At 39.2% G+C, this 15,348-nt stretch overlaps 1 protein-coding gene across 1 annotated transcript in view; it reads right to left on the bottom strand.

Moving 5' to 3' along the window:
• dock2 (dedicator of cytokinesis 2) overlaps positions 1-14,969 on the bottom strand; it is a 91,955-nt gene extending 76,986 nt beyond the window's left edge. The window contains exons 1-19 of the mRNA XM_010749110.3: positions 14,759-14,969; positions 12,696-12,779; positions 11,759-11,799; positions 11,545-11,600; positions 11,341-11,437; positions 11,104-11,252; positions 10,795-10,930; positions 9,950-10,107; positions 8,386-8,467; positions 8,023-8,158; positions 7,350-7,425; positions 7,062-7,138; positions 4,807-5,057; positions 4,353-4,451; positions 4,030-4,102; positions 3,627-3,730; positions 1,825-2,023; positions 208-305; positions 23-112 (exon numbers count right to left, since the gene is read on the bottom strand). Of these exons, the coding sequence (XP_010747412.3) occupies positions 23-112; positions 208-305; positions 1,825-2,023; positions 3,627-3,730; positions 4,030-4,102; positions 4,353-4,451; positions 4,807-5,057; positions 7,062-7,138; positions 7,350-7,425; positions 8,023-8,158; positions 8,386-8,467; positions 9,950-10,107; positions 10,795-10,930; positions 11,104-11,252; positions 11,341-11,437; positions 11,545-11,600; positions 11,759-11,799; positions 12,696-12,779; positions 14,759-14,801 (2,049 nt within the window). The 5' untranslated portion in view covers positions 14,802-14,969. The remainder of the gene's footprint in view (positions 1-22; positions 113-207; positions 306-1,824; positions 2,024-3,626; positions 3,731-4,029; positions 4,103-4,352; positions 4,452-4,806; positions 5,058-7,061; positions 7,139-7,349; positions 7,426-8,022; positions 8,159-8,385; positions 8,468-9,949; positions 10,108-10,794; positions 10,931-11,103; positions 11,253-11,340; positions 11,438-11,544; positions 11,601-11,758; positions 11,800-12,695; positions 12,780-14,758) is intronic.
• Positions 14,970-15,348: the final 379 nt, after the last annotated feature.

Here is a 15,348-nt window from a genome sequence, read left to right as displayed (position 1 = left end):
TTTGCTGGGTAAACACACTCACCAATGCGTCAAACACGAGGATATCATAGTCGTCAGTCTGAGAGTGTTCCATCATGATATTGAATAGGGCATCCAGGGTGTCCTGCAGAAACTACACATACATAGACAAAAGAGACGTCTGGTAAGTGTGCACACACGGCAGACTACACACTTATGCAAAGACACACTTGTATTCACACCACTGACCTTGACTACCTCCTCTCCATCAATGATTTTGAGTTTCTCCAGGTTTTCTTTGAGGAGCTCAGGTCGAGTCCTCCACTTAAGCAGCCCCAGCAGGCCCACTGGAGAGGAGAGACACACAGAAAAACATTTTCTGCTCAGCTGTCTTAACCATTCACACACCTATAATGAAGCTGATCAAAGCTATTGTTTTGAAGGTTAGTCTTCATAGTCAAGAGTGCTCCAAATCGTAGTTTTTCACTGTCCTCGAACACTTGATAACGCATGTCGCACAGAATACACAACTGACTTCACCTGTCAGTGATTTGACACTTTAATATCATGTATGAGATAGGAGGTGGAAGTTACTACACTGTATTAATATTACATTTATTGTTTGAATAGAATATTATTTGCTGCTTCTCTCTTATACATATATAAATCCATTCCTGTTTTCCAAGTTCATCTTTGACTGATAAGCAACAACAAAGTAGCAATTTGTCAAGGGACAATTTGTCATGTGGACAGAACCCGTTCCTCCACTTAGTGAGACTGTCAGTTGTATATTCAAATCCACAGTTTCTGTCACTAATTCTGCTACAGTTTGACATGGGGCAGATTTCCACGTCTCTGTAGGGCTGCCCGCTTGAAGCTCACTGCTTTCCCTGTCCAACAATGTCTGACTCACCAAGCCAAGCCGCGCATCTGGTGGGTGGCCCCAAAAAACATTGTGTGCCTGCCTGTATGTGTGTGTGTGTGTGTGTGTGTGTGTGTGTGTCTGCCGGTAGAGGTGATTAATACTGCAGGATAATGTTCATTATAGTGATGGACTGGTTTCCTCAGTAACAGCTGTTGCACTGCACCTGTGTCTGATGTACGTTACAGTCTGGAGTGTAAATGTGTGTAGGCATTTGTAGATGTGGATGTGCATTTCATCGTGTTTGTGTGCGCGTGCCCGTGTGTGTGTGTGCATGTGTGGCACTAATAAAATATACACACACTGCATACTTAAACAGTTGCCTGCATCCTTTGCCCCCCCCCCCCATTGACCTAATTAACACACTGTTGACTCACTGTTAATTGGGTGGACGTCTCCTTTACCCTAACCCTAACCTCACTTTGCCTCACCCTTCAGCTACTGTTGTCCTGACTCAGCCTTTAGCCGTAAGCCTAAAAATAACCTGTATTACACTATCAGTTTTAGTTTTCTAAGGAGAAATCTAAACTTCCAAAACATTTAGCCCAATACAGTATGTACACTGGACCAGCAGTGTTTTCAGACTTAAAGCAACCTTCCAAGTTGTGGATTTGTCCTCTACCAATTTCACAGCCAACAGATGATTCATTGTCTTGGCCTGCCCTTATTACTCTGTTGAAAGAAGATGTTAATGAATGTTTTTTTGACGTGTCAGGTTTAATTTCAAACACCCTTGCACTCCTTATAATTTCTGCCCTAACCCCTCTTCAGTTTTTGTGTGTATATCAGCGTGTGTGTGTGTGTGTGTGTTTCTGAATAAAAATAATTTGCCCTGACAAGTCTCTACAGCAGCTTAATATCAACACAGTGTCAATACGGGGTTATTTGAACATTGTAACACCTGCCCCAACCACACATACAAACAAACCCACACATACACCTACCATTCTGTGTAAGCTTGGTGGAACAGACCAGGGTGGAGATGGTGAAGCCGTCTCTAGAGCTGACCGACAGGCCTCCTCCACTCCCGGACACGTTGCTGGAGCTGCGGCTCAGCGTTACGGACTTGTGCAGGTCGCCGTGGTTGCGGGTTGAGGGCAACGACAAGTAACAGTTCACATCCTCCATGCGCTTACTGTCACCCTGAGAGGACATAGTAAGAGAGTCGTTTTTAACCCAATAACGTTGACACACCAGTGATATTACAACTTCGCTAATGATGGCACAGATGTTTGCCGGGTGTCGCAGCAGCATTGGGACGAGAATTATATTTCCTGTATTTAGTCAAAATGTCTTGAGGCTCTTAGGATTTGCTACACTTGCAGTGATTTATCAGGCCAGTCCTGGAGGAAAATGTGACTGAAGTTACCAGTTCTATAGCAGTTATCCCCTGTGATCACTATTGCCATCTACTTTGGTTTGTAAACTCATAACTTTAGAAACAATGGACAAGGTCAGGTTAAAAAAAATAAGAGCAGAAAAACAACACCAGCTCCTGGTGCAGTATTTTTCATCTTAAAAAAGACAAGATATCTCCTCTTGGCATATTGATTTTGTACTTTGTTTAGCTGTTTTGACTACTGTACATTCTTCGGTATATGGGTTAGTGTACCATCTTCAGGTAAGGTACATTCAAGCCTCAAACTTCAATGTTGTCCTCATTAATGCCAAGCCAGTAAGGAATACTGAGTGGCAGCATGGTGGTTCAGTATTTAGCACTATTGCCTTACAACAAGAAGGTCCCAGGGCCTTTCTGTTCATGTGAGTTTCCCCCAGGTGTTCCAGTTTCCCCTACCACCAAACACATGTTAGGTTAATTCGTCCTTCAGTGCCCTTGACCAAGGTCACTGTGAACAGAGAATGGATTTCACTATATTTTGTACCGTGTATGTGTATATATGTGGCAATAAACCTGATATGATTTGAGTGAGTGGGTGAAAAAGTTGGGAGTGGCACAGACATTGAGGTGAATGCAGGAATAACAAGAGATAATCGAGAAAGAGTGCACAGTGGGACCATCCATTTGGTCTTTGAGTGAATCACGAGTAATTAATCTTCATTGCGTTTGGCATTTAATCAATATGGGGATTCAATCTTAGCTCTGGCTCATTTGGCAGGAAATCTATTTGGCTTCACTCAACCTGTCTGGGTGGCCATAATCTCCCATCCAGACCCACTATATGTTTAGGTCTGGTATGGTTGCAACTGAGAAATTCGTTCTCTGCTACAGTGTTTTTTTCAGAGAAACATTTTCTACCATCCTTTAGTCAAATAACCCAGTATACTTCTGTGATACCACTAATTTCCCATTACTCTACACTGAGATCAAAGACTCAGTTTGGTACATTTGTTCATGTTGGACCATGAATGCTGAATCAGAAAAAGCTCTGTAAAGTGGTTTTGTTACTAACCGCCAATTGACAAGGTGCCTTTCAACTGATATCTTATCTACTTAGAGATATTTCATATCCGTCAGAGTTAGGCTGTTCAATCCAAAACTCATTGGTCCAACAAAAATAATGAGCTGTGACACCTTATCATAACAGACTCACTATGTCATTTATTTATCAGAGGAGTTTCTGAAAGTCTTGTGTGTTGATCTACTATTCATTTGAATTAGTATTATTCTGCAGAGAGGGGGTCAAAGAAGAGATTTGGGTGACAATAAGTCTTCATCGAGAGACACTGGGCCTGTTAATGGGTTAATATGTTTTCTTTCCACAAAAGTTCTGTCTCTGGTTCTGACCTTAAAGACGATAAGGTCATGAAGCCCATCTTGTAGAACTGTCCCATCCTCCTTCATCAGACGCACAAAGGCCATTGCAAAGTTCTTCTCGCTCTTGTCCTTGGCTGGAGACAAATTAGATGAACGTGTAAACAGAAGAAGGGAGAAGGGTCAGAGGAGAAACACATCATGGAAATTTAAATGTGGTAGGAAGGGTGTGAATTCAGGCATGGGAGGAGGAAAGACTGCTGATTTGTATAATCAAGTGCATGCAATGATGACTTGGGTAATTTTCCAAATTGCATCCAATCATTCGGTCCTTTCAGTGTCACATTATACTCAGGGGATCAGTGGAGAGGAGTTGAGGAGTGTGGAAGCATGCAGACAACTGACAGGCAGAGGACGAGGGGGGGCTGATACTTACACTCCTGGGAAGAGCGGTGTCTGAACATGAAGCGTAAATGAATTCTGTGCATTTCTTCTAGAGGGACTGCCACCTGGAGGACATTTCATGTTATCATAAACAGATAAAATAACAGATACAATTTAAAAAGGCATACCAGGGCTGTTCTGGGATTTATTTTCTTGAAATGAGAAACATACAAATGCTTTATAAACATCAGCCATCTTCAAGGAAACTCGTATAGATATAGGAAATAAACTTTCACCAGTAACTACTTTTGAATCCTTAGCTCTGCAACTCATTCCACAACACACACACGTTTATACACAAATGCACACACACACCTTAATTGTCTCCATCCAGCGGGGCTGTTTGATTTGGTAGTAGATGACGGATCTGTACTCACTGACCGCTTTATCCCCGGCTCCCAGACAGATGGAGTTCTAGGAAAGAGGGAGAGAAAGAAAATACTTGTCATTTTGAGCTGAAGGATTTCACGCTTCTGTGTGTGTGTGAGTGTGTGTGTGTGTGCGTGTATAGCTGTGTGTGTGTGTTTCATTCTGCAATAAAGCCACGTCTATGTGCCCCAGACTATGAGAGGGTGAGTAAGCTTGATCAGTGCCATGCTTGCTCATTGGCCCATACCACCTCAATCTCTTAAATACTGCATGGACACATACACACTTTCATACCTGCACACTGCCTCTCACACATAAACCAATCCCTTCTTACAGAAATCCATTTCCTATCAAATACATTGACGTGCTCTGTACAGCCTCATCTATTCAAGCTGCTGACCTGTATGACCTTGCCCTCCTCGTCACAGACCCACATGATGACCTCCACGTTTTTCTGTGTCGTCTTGTTGTATTTGTCAAAGTCGCCGCCCTGTAAGGTGAGGTAGATGTCATTGCGAACATCTCCCGGCATAATGATCTCTGGGAAGCCCAGCTTGCGAGCCACCACAGTGCTGCGGTCCACCAGGTGAGGGTATTCCTTCCGGATCTGAACTATGTCCCCTACCAGGGCCTTCATGGTCACCCACAGACCTGAAGAGAAGTAGGGGTAGAGGAGGAGGGAAGACGATGATGTGTTAATGTTTGACATTGGATTTTTTCTTCTTTGAAGCAGTATTCAGTCTGTCCCTTAAAAATACATATTCTTGATAGCCTTTAAATGGTTTCTGTATCCTGAGGGATACAGTCATTTTACAGGCTGTGGGGGGGTGGGTCATTAAGTGGATGCAATTTACATCATGACTAACACTTGAGGGGGGATGCGTCAAGTATTTATGTTATGTCCCTTTCAACATTCAAAAATACAGTCATTAAATATAGACAATATCTTTTTTAGAGGATGCTTTTTTATGTTGTTGTGAAAAATAATGAACCTGATAATCAGACATTTAATAGTCCATATTAGGGTAAAAACTGATATACTTACTCTTTATTTCACTCTTGGATGTGTATGAGTTGAATTCATCCTTCATTGAAATTTAGACAGATGTTTTATTAAGTATAAGAATTTATCAAGTTTATAGATATAATAAACTGGTAGAGAAACTATATTTCATTTTGGCATTTTGTTTCAGTATGTCTGATATCTGGTTCATTAACTGTTAGTTCCTGATTTATTCCTTATTTTCCCCTAAATAATGCAAGATTTTGTGTATATTACTGTACAGTTTCCCCTAAATAATGCAAGATTTTGTGTATATTACTGTACAGTGTCAAAGGTGTGAAAGAGAGTAATATTGGTCTGTTATACTTCGTAGTAATCAAAGTTGATCACACAAAACAACTAAACAAGGGTTTGTTTGAGTTAAATTTAATAATTCAGAAAATTGTCTGTCCAAATATTAATACATTTACTCAGACAAATAAGTGCCAGTCCAGGCTATTTTAAATAAGGAACTCAAGGTGTTTACATTACTCTTGCGGCTAAGAGGATTCAAGTTAAAGCCAAACGAATGAATAAGGAATTTCAATGCTCTGTACCATTAAAACAGAATTTAATGCATTTTTTTTTGTTTTTACGACCCCTGAAACATGAGCTCTGAAGGACAAACTTAAAGTGAGATCCACTTTGTGTAAACTTTTAGCATTTATCTAAGGGAAACATAATGTAAAAGTGTTCCAAGGTGAGCCAGAGATGTGGAAATGGTTGCTGTTGTTGAAAACTAATCAGTAGTATAAAAATGATTGCCTCCTGTTTTTAAAGTGTTGTGAGAGAAGTTGCCGAAGGACACAGAGAAAGGAGGCGTTACTTTAATAGACAGAAATGTAGCCCTAAAGAATATGGACTCTCACACAGCTTTCAGAGAAATTATGTGGAAAAGCACAAATGAAGAATGAAGAGAAAGGGGAAAAAAGGGGTGAGCTATTTTAAGAAAATACAGTACATAGCTGGTGAAATCTGGACTATGTCACAAACCTACATTTTCAAGGCTAACTAGATATCTATGGGGAATACTCTATACATGTGTGTCAGTGTGTATGTGTGTGTACTGTGGCAGGAGCATCTCAAAGTGAGAGGAAGGAGAGATTAGGGGTGAATGATGTTAAGAACAGACATCTGGTGGCCTCAGGTGATCTGTCCATATCTGCTCGTCCGGGTGCTCCTTTCATATCTAGGTTATGCCCAGAGCCTTCAGGAGCAGGAGGAAAGATAAAAGCTGAGCGATATAACAGTGCAGTCTAACATGCAGGGTTACTCTATGTGGAACATGACAGTGTCACACATAGGAGCTGTCAAAGTCAGCCATAAACATGAGGTAGTAGGCAGTGAGACTGGAGGCTGGTGAGGGAGAAATAAAGGGTAAGTAATATGAAAACATCGGCTCAAGGGTGCATGCTATCCATCAGGATAATGACCTTCATTCTCACCCACAGAGCAGAGAGAAGAGGCAGGATGCAATCAGGAATGGCCATTTTGGCTGACCACAAATGACAGCATTCACAGTCCATTGGGAACCTTCAGTGCATACAGTATCACTAACAGCAGAATAGTCACATGGAAACACTCTATAGGAAACCTGTATGTCAAAACAGTACCTTGGCCACCACTGTCTCCTCGTAAGGCTGTCACTTTGTTCAGCAAGGTGTGGAGGTAATCATTCTCAGCAACCACCCTGAAGCCAAACAAACACACACAAAGGTATTAAAAACACACAGAAACTGTTTCATCTTAAAATCATGCAGATGCTGAAACCTTTACACACACAAATTGCAATTTTGCTATTTTGATCACAGGCAGTATCTGTGAACATAGATGTAAGTGCCTTAAAGAGGGAAAGAGGCAGCAGAGCTGAAGTATATTTGGAGAAGAAAAATAGGACATACGGGAAGAAGGGAATGAAAAACTGCTTCTCCTCATCACATTCAATCTTCCCTTTGATGAGATCACTAATGTCCATCACTGCCAAGAAAAGAAAACACATGTCTGTGACAGCACAATCAAAGAAAACGCTGTGCAGTCATTTCTGACTTCACTGATTCATATCAATCAACAATAACAGCCCCAGTGAACATTTTGTAGATAAAGCGCTTTCACACACTAGTCTGGCAAAACAGGCCTCACTATACACCCCAAGAGGTGTTTTGTGAAGTAATATGAGGATATAAGCAGCTTTGAGCCGGAGGGCAAAACGATAGACTTCAGGGAGGAAAAAAGTAGTGGACAGCTACTATCAATATTTTAGTTTTGTTTACAAAAGATGTCTGTAGTTGCACCAGGTAGCTGGTGATAATGCCCACAGCAGTAGGGGCAGCAGCTGACAAAATTGCTTTTAAAACCTTTAGGGAACAAAAGTAAAAAGAGAACATAATTGTTGGCTCGTATACTGCAGCTTCAAGACAGGCTACTAAAAGCAATACCAACAATAAAGTGAAATCATTCTGTTTAGCAAAGTGTAATAACTCCAATGAATACTTTCTACATTGCTTGAACACTTGGACTGGCAATTTAGGAGCACCATCAGCTAAAATAAAACTGTATTGGCTGTTCTACGAGTACCTGCTACCCCAAATGGACGTCTCAGGCCCTGAGTGAACTTCTTGCTGTAAGCCTCTTTCAGGTCCATCCTGCCCACTCTTACTATCTGACAGATCAGATAAATCTTTTCTCTACTCAGGTCCTTGTTACCCAGATCCTGTAAGAGAAAATCAGGAAAAAAAAGGAGAACAGAGAGAAAAGAAAGCAAAAGAACACAAGGATAAAAAGACAGAGGAAAGAGGAGATGGGGACAGAACGTTAGTGGGAGAGAGAATGAAAAAACAACGTAATCTTCTAACAGGGAATAAATCCATTAATTTCTATATAATATTGCATCTGTGGAGATAAGAAACAGTATGATAGTGCCCCCCTGTGGTCACTTACTGTAAAGACGACCTTCAGGTTGTTAAGCATGTCAATCTCCTTGGGAAATCCTTTGCTACCCCATCGAACCAAGTAGTTCTCACTGCACCAAGCATGCAAAAGAGAGGAAATTTGAGATTATTTGTATTGGAATATTTTAATACACAACCACACTTAGTATCAAAAACTGCAACTGCAATGAATTCAGTCTTCAAAAACAAAATTCTGTTTGTCAGTAGTTCCACCTACAGGAAGCGATGAACCAAAAAGATAGAAATTCCATCTCTGTCCACTGCAGGAGAGAGCGAGTGTTTGGTCCAGATAAAGCTGGACTGTTTGCCTCTATCATCTTTTGCATCTTTTGGTACTCTTCGGGAGAGCATCACAGAGCAGCCTGTCTGGTACACATGAGGATACTATATGCGGTTTGATGATATGACATCACTTGATGTATTGAAAAAGTTAAAGCTAAAAACTTTCAGTTAACCCCTGACAGGCATGTGGGTCCACAAATGATCCCCAGTGCAGCCACATCATTTTGATTTAAGTGCTAAAGACACAACTCTTCTCTTCCTAATAATGTTTTCTGACATACAAGCATGTACCAAACACGGACAGAGGGATAAAAAGACAGATAGACAGCAAGACAGATGAGTGAGTGAGTGAGTGCAGTGGGGTGAATCAAAAAGAAAAAGCTGATACCTTTCTAAAACATTCCTGTCATAAAACTCTACTATCTGCCACTTTTTTAGACAAAGACAGACATATAGACAAGGTGAGAGAATGGATAGTACAAAACAAACAAAAAGCAGATAAGAAGAAAGAGAATCAGAATAAATGACCAGAAAATATCAAACCTGGATGGATAAAAATGTTCAATCAGACTTTGGTGGATATATATTGAGAAAAAGATTACTGATCCAGGTCTATCTTAATGCTCCCAGCTGCAGTAGCTAAGACATAGATATACCCCCTATGACAGTGAGTGACAGGGCTTAGCATCAGCCCTGTCAGGCACCACATAGTGCTGCCAGTCAGTATCTGCTGCCCTGTAATTTGTGTTTTCTGTATTCTTATTTTTGTCATACCATTGTTCTAATTTAGTGGGGTTCAACAAAAGAAGAGAGAGGACAAATGTGGATACAAGACAAGGAGCGGTATGTAGACATGAGGAAATGAAAGGGAGAGGAGAAGAACGTGAGCTACAGAAAATCTGAACCTGACTTCGAAGGTAATCTCATTCCTTTCAGACAGTAAACTGATACTAAGAGAGACACAATGGAGGCTAAACCCATTTAATGCAAGGCAGAATTTTCCAATAATTTTATATTATTTAAGGGGTCGTTATTGGATATAGTTTACTCATCTAATGATATCAATCCTGAAATTTAGACTCATAAACATAAATTATTTCAAATGTATGAAAGAGGAGATCATTTAATCTACCAGACTTCTACATCACTTTATTATTTAAGTCTCAAATTAACTTGAAACGAATGCACTGACAACCACCTAAACACATTGTAAAGCTCAGTGTATGAAACTAGGACCTGAAGCTAAGAGAGAAGTACAATAAAAGTGATACCTGATGATGGTCTGTTTGATGGGGTCATAGAGGGACATAAAGAGTTCTGAGTCCTCTCCAATGCGACAGACGAAGTTTCTGACAAAGACGTAAAGGCTGTGGGTGGGCGAAGACTGGATCCGTGCTGAGATCCCACTGTGGTCTGTCTGGATGTTGGACTGGTAGAAGAGGACATTAGTTGTAGGAGGCAAACTTTGTACAAAGATTCAACAGGAGAAAATGCCAGCCAAAAAGCTTTCATTTCAATATCCTGTTAAATCTGGTTAGCTGGTATAACAATTAATAACAGTCGGTTACTTCATTTTTGGGTGTAAGAAAATCACTGAATAGGAAAATCACGTCTTACTAATGAATTAGTTTTGAAATAAAAAATAAATAAAAAACAGGCTGTGTAGAGTTAAAGTGAAGCCAATTTGTGAGGAAGTGAATTGTTAATTATGTTAATTAGATATGATTGGCAATAAATTGTATTACTCATGGAATTTTATGCAGATAAAGTTTAATTTTATTATTTTCTGATGGAATTTTATGCAGATAAAGTTTAATTTTATTATTTTCTGATTAAAAAACTAAATGAAATGACAAAATTGTGATCCAATCATATAACAATAACTTTAGCATTTTCCAATATTATAGCCTCATGAAAGGGGAGAACAGCTTCCCAGTTTCCTATGTACATACATTACTCTAATCTAATCTAAATTTAATTGTAATTGCAACATCTGTCCTTCCATCCACTTGTAAGATTCTCCCTCTGTCCTTTGACACTTTCTGTGTGATCCTCTCGTCTTTCTGCTCTCTACAGCAGCCACAGCTCTCTACTGCCTTCTTATCCTTTTCCTCACCTGCTCCTCTCTGATGCGTTCATTGATCTTGGTTGTGGCTTCCTCGTGAGCCCGAAACAGACTGATGACACTGGCCCGCTCTGGTTCCAAGATGTTACCATCCTCATCCCGAACCACCTGGTCCAGCTCTAGGATCCTGTAGTGGGAATCAAGAGACGAGTTTTGGGGAGGTTGAAAGAGAAAGGTAACAAGTGGTCATGGAGGAAAGACAACAGAGGGGTCATGGGAAGGAGGAGTGACAGATTGAAATCAGTTTGAAAAATCTGTTTAGTCAGTAACTGCATTAGAGTGATTCTGTTTTCAACATACTTGTTGCCATAGTCAATCTTGGAAGTGACTTTCTGCTTGAGCTCCTTGAATTCGTCACTAGGCAGAGTGCCAGACAGAAGCTGGGAACGCCACTCCATTAACTCACACATCAGTCTCTGGACCTGTTTCACACGCCCTGGTTTATTGGCCTGGATGGGTAGACGTGTGATGTTATACTCAAACTCACACATACACATTTACAAAAGTGTTTTTCATGTGTTAGGATTTTTTTATTACCACAAAGAGCTGCTTCCATATGCTTCCCCATTCCCTCAATGTGGTGGTCACCTCCTTCACCAGGGGCATCTCTGCAGAAATCACCACCTCCTCATCTCTGTAGTCCCACACACATACATGAAAACATGACAAATTAAAAAACAAACCAAAAAAATAAAAATAAAAACTTTTGGATGCAGTTGAAGACTTTTTAATTCTGCTCACCCTCGTTTTTCAATGATGACCTCCTTAAGATGGACAAAACTGGCAGGAAACACTCCCTGGAGAGGAAAATGTGTGGGGGAGAACAAAATCCACAAAACTAGAAAAGAATATCTCCCAATTTAATAAATCTGAATGTCATGTATTATGTGTTATTGTATTCTTTCTGTTAAAATCAATGTGATGCAAAAAGCAGGTTGTGCGTGTGAATTTTTACCTGTTGAGATCTGTTCCTGGCCAAGTAGCCTCTGTACCATCCTGAAAGACAAATCGATTGTCATCTTAGTGCTATCACACTACACTGACATCTCTACGTGAGAAAGTGAGAAATGTGGAGGTGACTAGACTGGTCTGGTGTCTGACAAAGACTGACACATTTATTTGAGAAAAATATTGTTCATCAAAATAAAATGGTCCTTTAAAAAAAAAAAAATACAAATCAAGAAATGTCATATTATAACTTCAAAAGAGGTTACTTACATGGTGTCCAAACTAAAATATTTCAATGCAATGAACTCAGTGACTGTTAAAATTCAAATATGTCTCATATTTGCTTCAACATTTACTCTATTGTTATTAAGTACTAACTTAATTCTGACAATATTTTTTATTTGTGTATTTCGCATGTTTAATGAAGCTGGTTTTTAATATCAGGAAAATATGACCATTTTAGATGTAAAAAAATTAGTGCTGTCAAAATTAACGCGTTAATTTTGTCGATTAATTTTAAAGCTGAGAAAAATATTGTTCATCAAAATAAAATGGTCCTTTAAAAAAAAAATACAAATCAAGAAATTTCATATTTTAATTTCAAAGAGGTGACTTCAGAACAAATGAATTCAGTTACATGGTGTCCAAACTAAAATATGCTTTAAAATTTTAATGCTATAAACTCAGTGGCTGTTAAAATTCAAATATGTCTCATATTTACTTCAACATTTACTGTATTGTTATTAAGTACTAACTTAATTCTGACAATATTTTTTATTTGTGTATTTCGCATGTTTAATGAAATGGGTTTTAATATCAGGAAAATATGACCATTTTAGATGTAAAATATTAAAATTATCTGATGTATGTTACAAAAATCCTCATAAAATTGTTATTTATGAGCACCATGCAACAATAATATATAGAGAATATTATATTCTTACCATCACAGGCCTCCTGGATGTAGACCATGTCTCCTATCTCAAGTGGAAGCTGCTTTTCTCCTTTTCCAGCAAAATTCCACTTGACTTAAAAAAAAAATAGTTACAGTCTGGTGAGGGATGCATTTATTAGATCATATATTTTTAATGGTAGTATGATGACAAACCTTCCCAAAGCCAAGACCTCTCATGTAATAAATGTAAGCACAAAGAGTTAGCTAGCCCGACTGCTGAGGTACAGGAGTTCTTTGGTAACCTTGGCAACAGCTGATTTTAAATTGCCATGTTCACCTCTGAAGCCAATGGCTAAAGAAACAAAAAACAGCACCAGTATAGGCAGAATGGACTGCTCATAAAAGTAAAAAAAAAAAAGAAAGAGAGAGAGAGAGAGAGAGAGAGAGAGAGAGAGAGAGGGGCAAAGGAGAAACACTCTACAACTATCAGTATATAAAGAGAACACAGTTACCTCTAGCCTAAAAATAGTTCACCTGTCAAACTGGCAGAAAAAAATCATGAGTGACATATTAACAAAGTTTATTACAGCTAGATATAAACTGAGTTTTAATAGAGCTGAAAAAGATGACATTCAATTTTTAAAATTAAAAGAACTATTTTGACAACCTGCTTTCTGTATCTTATGTGATAGTGAACTGAATGTGATGGTGGGCTTTTTTAAAAAAAATATTGTATGATATTTCATATACCAAATGATTAATCATCATATAATTTATGCCTCGGATTTACTGTACAGGCAGCAGTCATAGCAATAGGTGTTTGCAGCAGGAATAGCAGCAGCTAGCAGTAGGTAGAGCAGTAAGTCGAGCACTGGCAGTATCTACCGTAGCCTATCCTGCCTCACCAGAAAGAGTACACTTGAAATCATTTTGTTGCAGGGTAAGTAAGCGTATAGCGAAACTAGTTGCACTAGCTCACAGGCCGGCTTTGCTTCACGGTGTGGGCACTGAACAAGCCACACAATGCTATAAAATGCCTGCTACGTAGAGCAATTCTTGTAACTGTATAAAAAGTGGCACACTACTTTCAGACCAACACTTAAATAAGATATATAATGCTTTCAAAAGGAAATCATGTGTGTACAGTGCATAACATTATGTGGTTTTTATCAATTCTTGCTACAGTATTTAGCTGTGCGGCTTTGAACTTCCTTCCTTCTTCCTCCACTTCCTGTGTTGTAGTCTTACACAGAGCCGGAATATATTCAATCTAAATGCAGTAGATAAACAATACTTCATTCAGTTTAATCATATTAGTAACTGATTCAAAATTACTTGTATAAAGTTATTGTCATGTTCTGTGTCAATCTTAAAATATAAGTGATAAAACTATTTGAGATGAAAGGTGTAAAATTGTCTTCACTCGTGTTTCCTTTGTTATTTATTGAACGGATAAATCAATGCATCGTCTGCAGCAGGCCGGTGGATCTCTGCTTTTACAATTTAAATTACAAGTCAGAAATCTATATAAGTTTGTTTCTGTCTCACATATCTAACTGCAACACATGCTGATCAGCTCGGCCATATTTAACCCAGATACCAGATAAACTACAGATTGTATTGAGAAGTTATGCTTTGACGGTGTAGGATTTGTTCCATCTTTCCACAACTAAAATTGTAATTTTCAGGAACGATTTATCTTCTTCCTTCTGTAGTTATGCACTGCATAATGTGTAATGCAAGGAAATTGCCTCCTAACTGCCGCTCAATTCTCCATCAGCTTAGGATGGATGGTAATTTTGTTTATGATTTTATCCTTCAGACAATCCACTGTATCTCTTTTGAGTTCTGCATTGAAGGTAAATGGTTAATATTTTAGGATTTAAATCTTTTGGAGGGATTACATCTGATGTGTTCATCCTAAACTTCTATGAAGCTGTTAGCACCTGCTCACATCCTGTTAAGCAGGAAGTGATGGACATCTATTTTTCTCATTCTTATTCATAGCCTGAATAGTTTACCAACATACTTAAACAGAGAGACACTGTTGCAACATGTACGTGCACACACACACATACAAAGACACACACAAGTGAGCATGTACTGACTTACCTACACCATACCGCTCCGAGATGGTCCTTGTCCAAGGAGCCATGGTTGCGTGTATTCCTTCACCTCCTTTCTAGTCTCCCTTTCTGATTCTCCTCTTATTTCTAGCTCTCTCTTTTGGGTGAGGGTGTCTGCTTCTCACTTCTGTATTTTGTTTTTTTACTTTAAATGAAAGCAATAGGCCCATCCCCCTCGCGTCTCTTCCTCTTCTGTTTCTCCTCTCTTCAAGCGGGTAAGGGGAAGTGGGTGAGTGCAACAAGGTGGAGTCCTATAGAGGTTAGAGGCCTGCGCAGTGTGAAGTCTCCATTTTGCTCATTTGTACTCTGTGAGTTACCTTATCTGTATTACAACTGAATGTAAAACATGAACATGCATATCCTGTTACAGAAGGGTTTTAAAGTAATGATGTGTACGGTATGTAAAAATGTATATTGTTGCAGTTCTCATTAAAGCAAAACCAGACCTGAACATGTCCCTTTTTAAGAGCAAGGTGGAATTAAATGTGACATTTTTTTGATTGATTCTTTAATCTGAACAAAATATAAACTGGATACCACACAGCGTGCAAAGTCTGGGACTTTACTCGACTGTCT

This window comes from Larimichthys crocea, chromosome I, assembly GCF_000972845.2.
Source record: "Larimichthys crocea isolate SSNF chromosome I, L_crocea_2.0, whole genome shotgun sequence".
NCBI classification, from domain to species: Eukaryota; Metazoa; Chordata; class Actinopteri; family Sciaenidae; genus Larimichthys; species Larimichthys crocea.
Note: the sequence above shows the minus strand (reverse complement) of the source record. Positions and strands in the feature narration are given on the sequence as shown.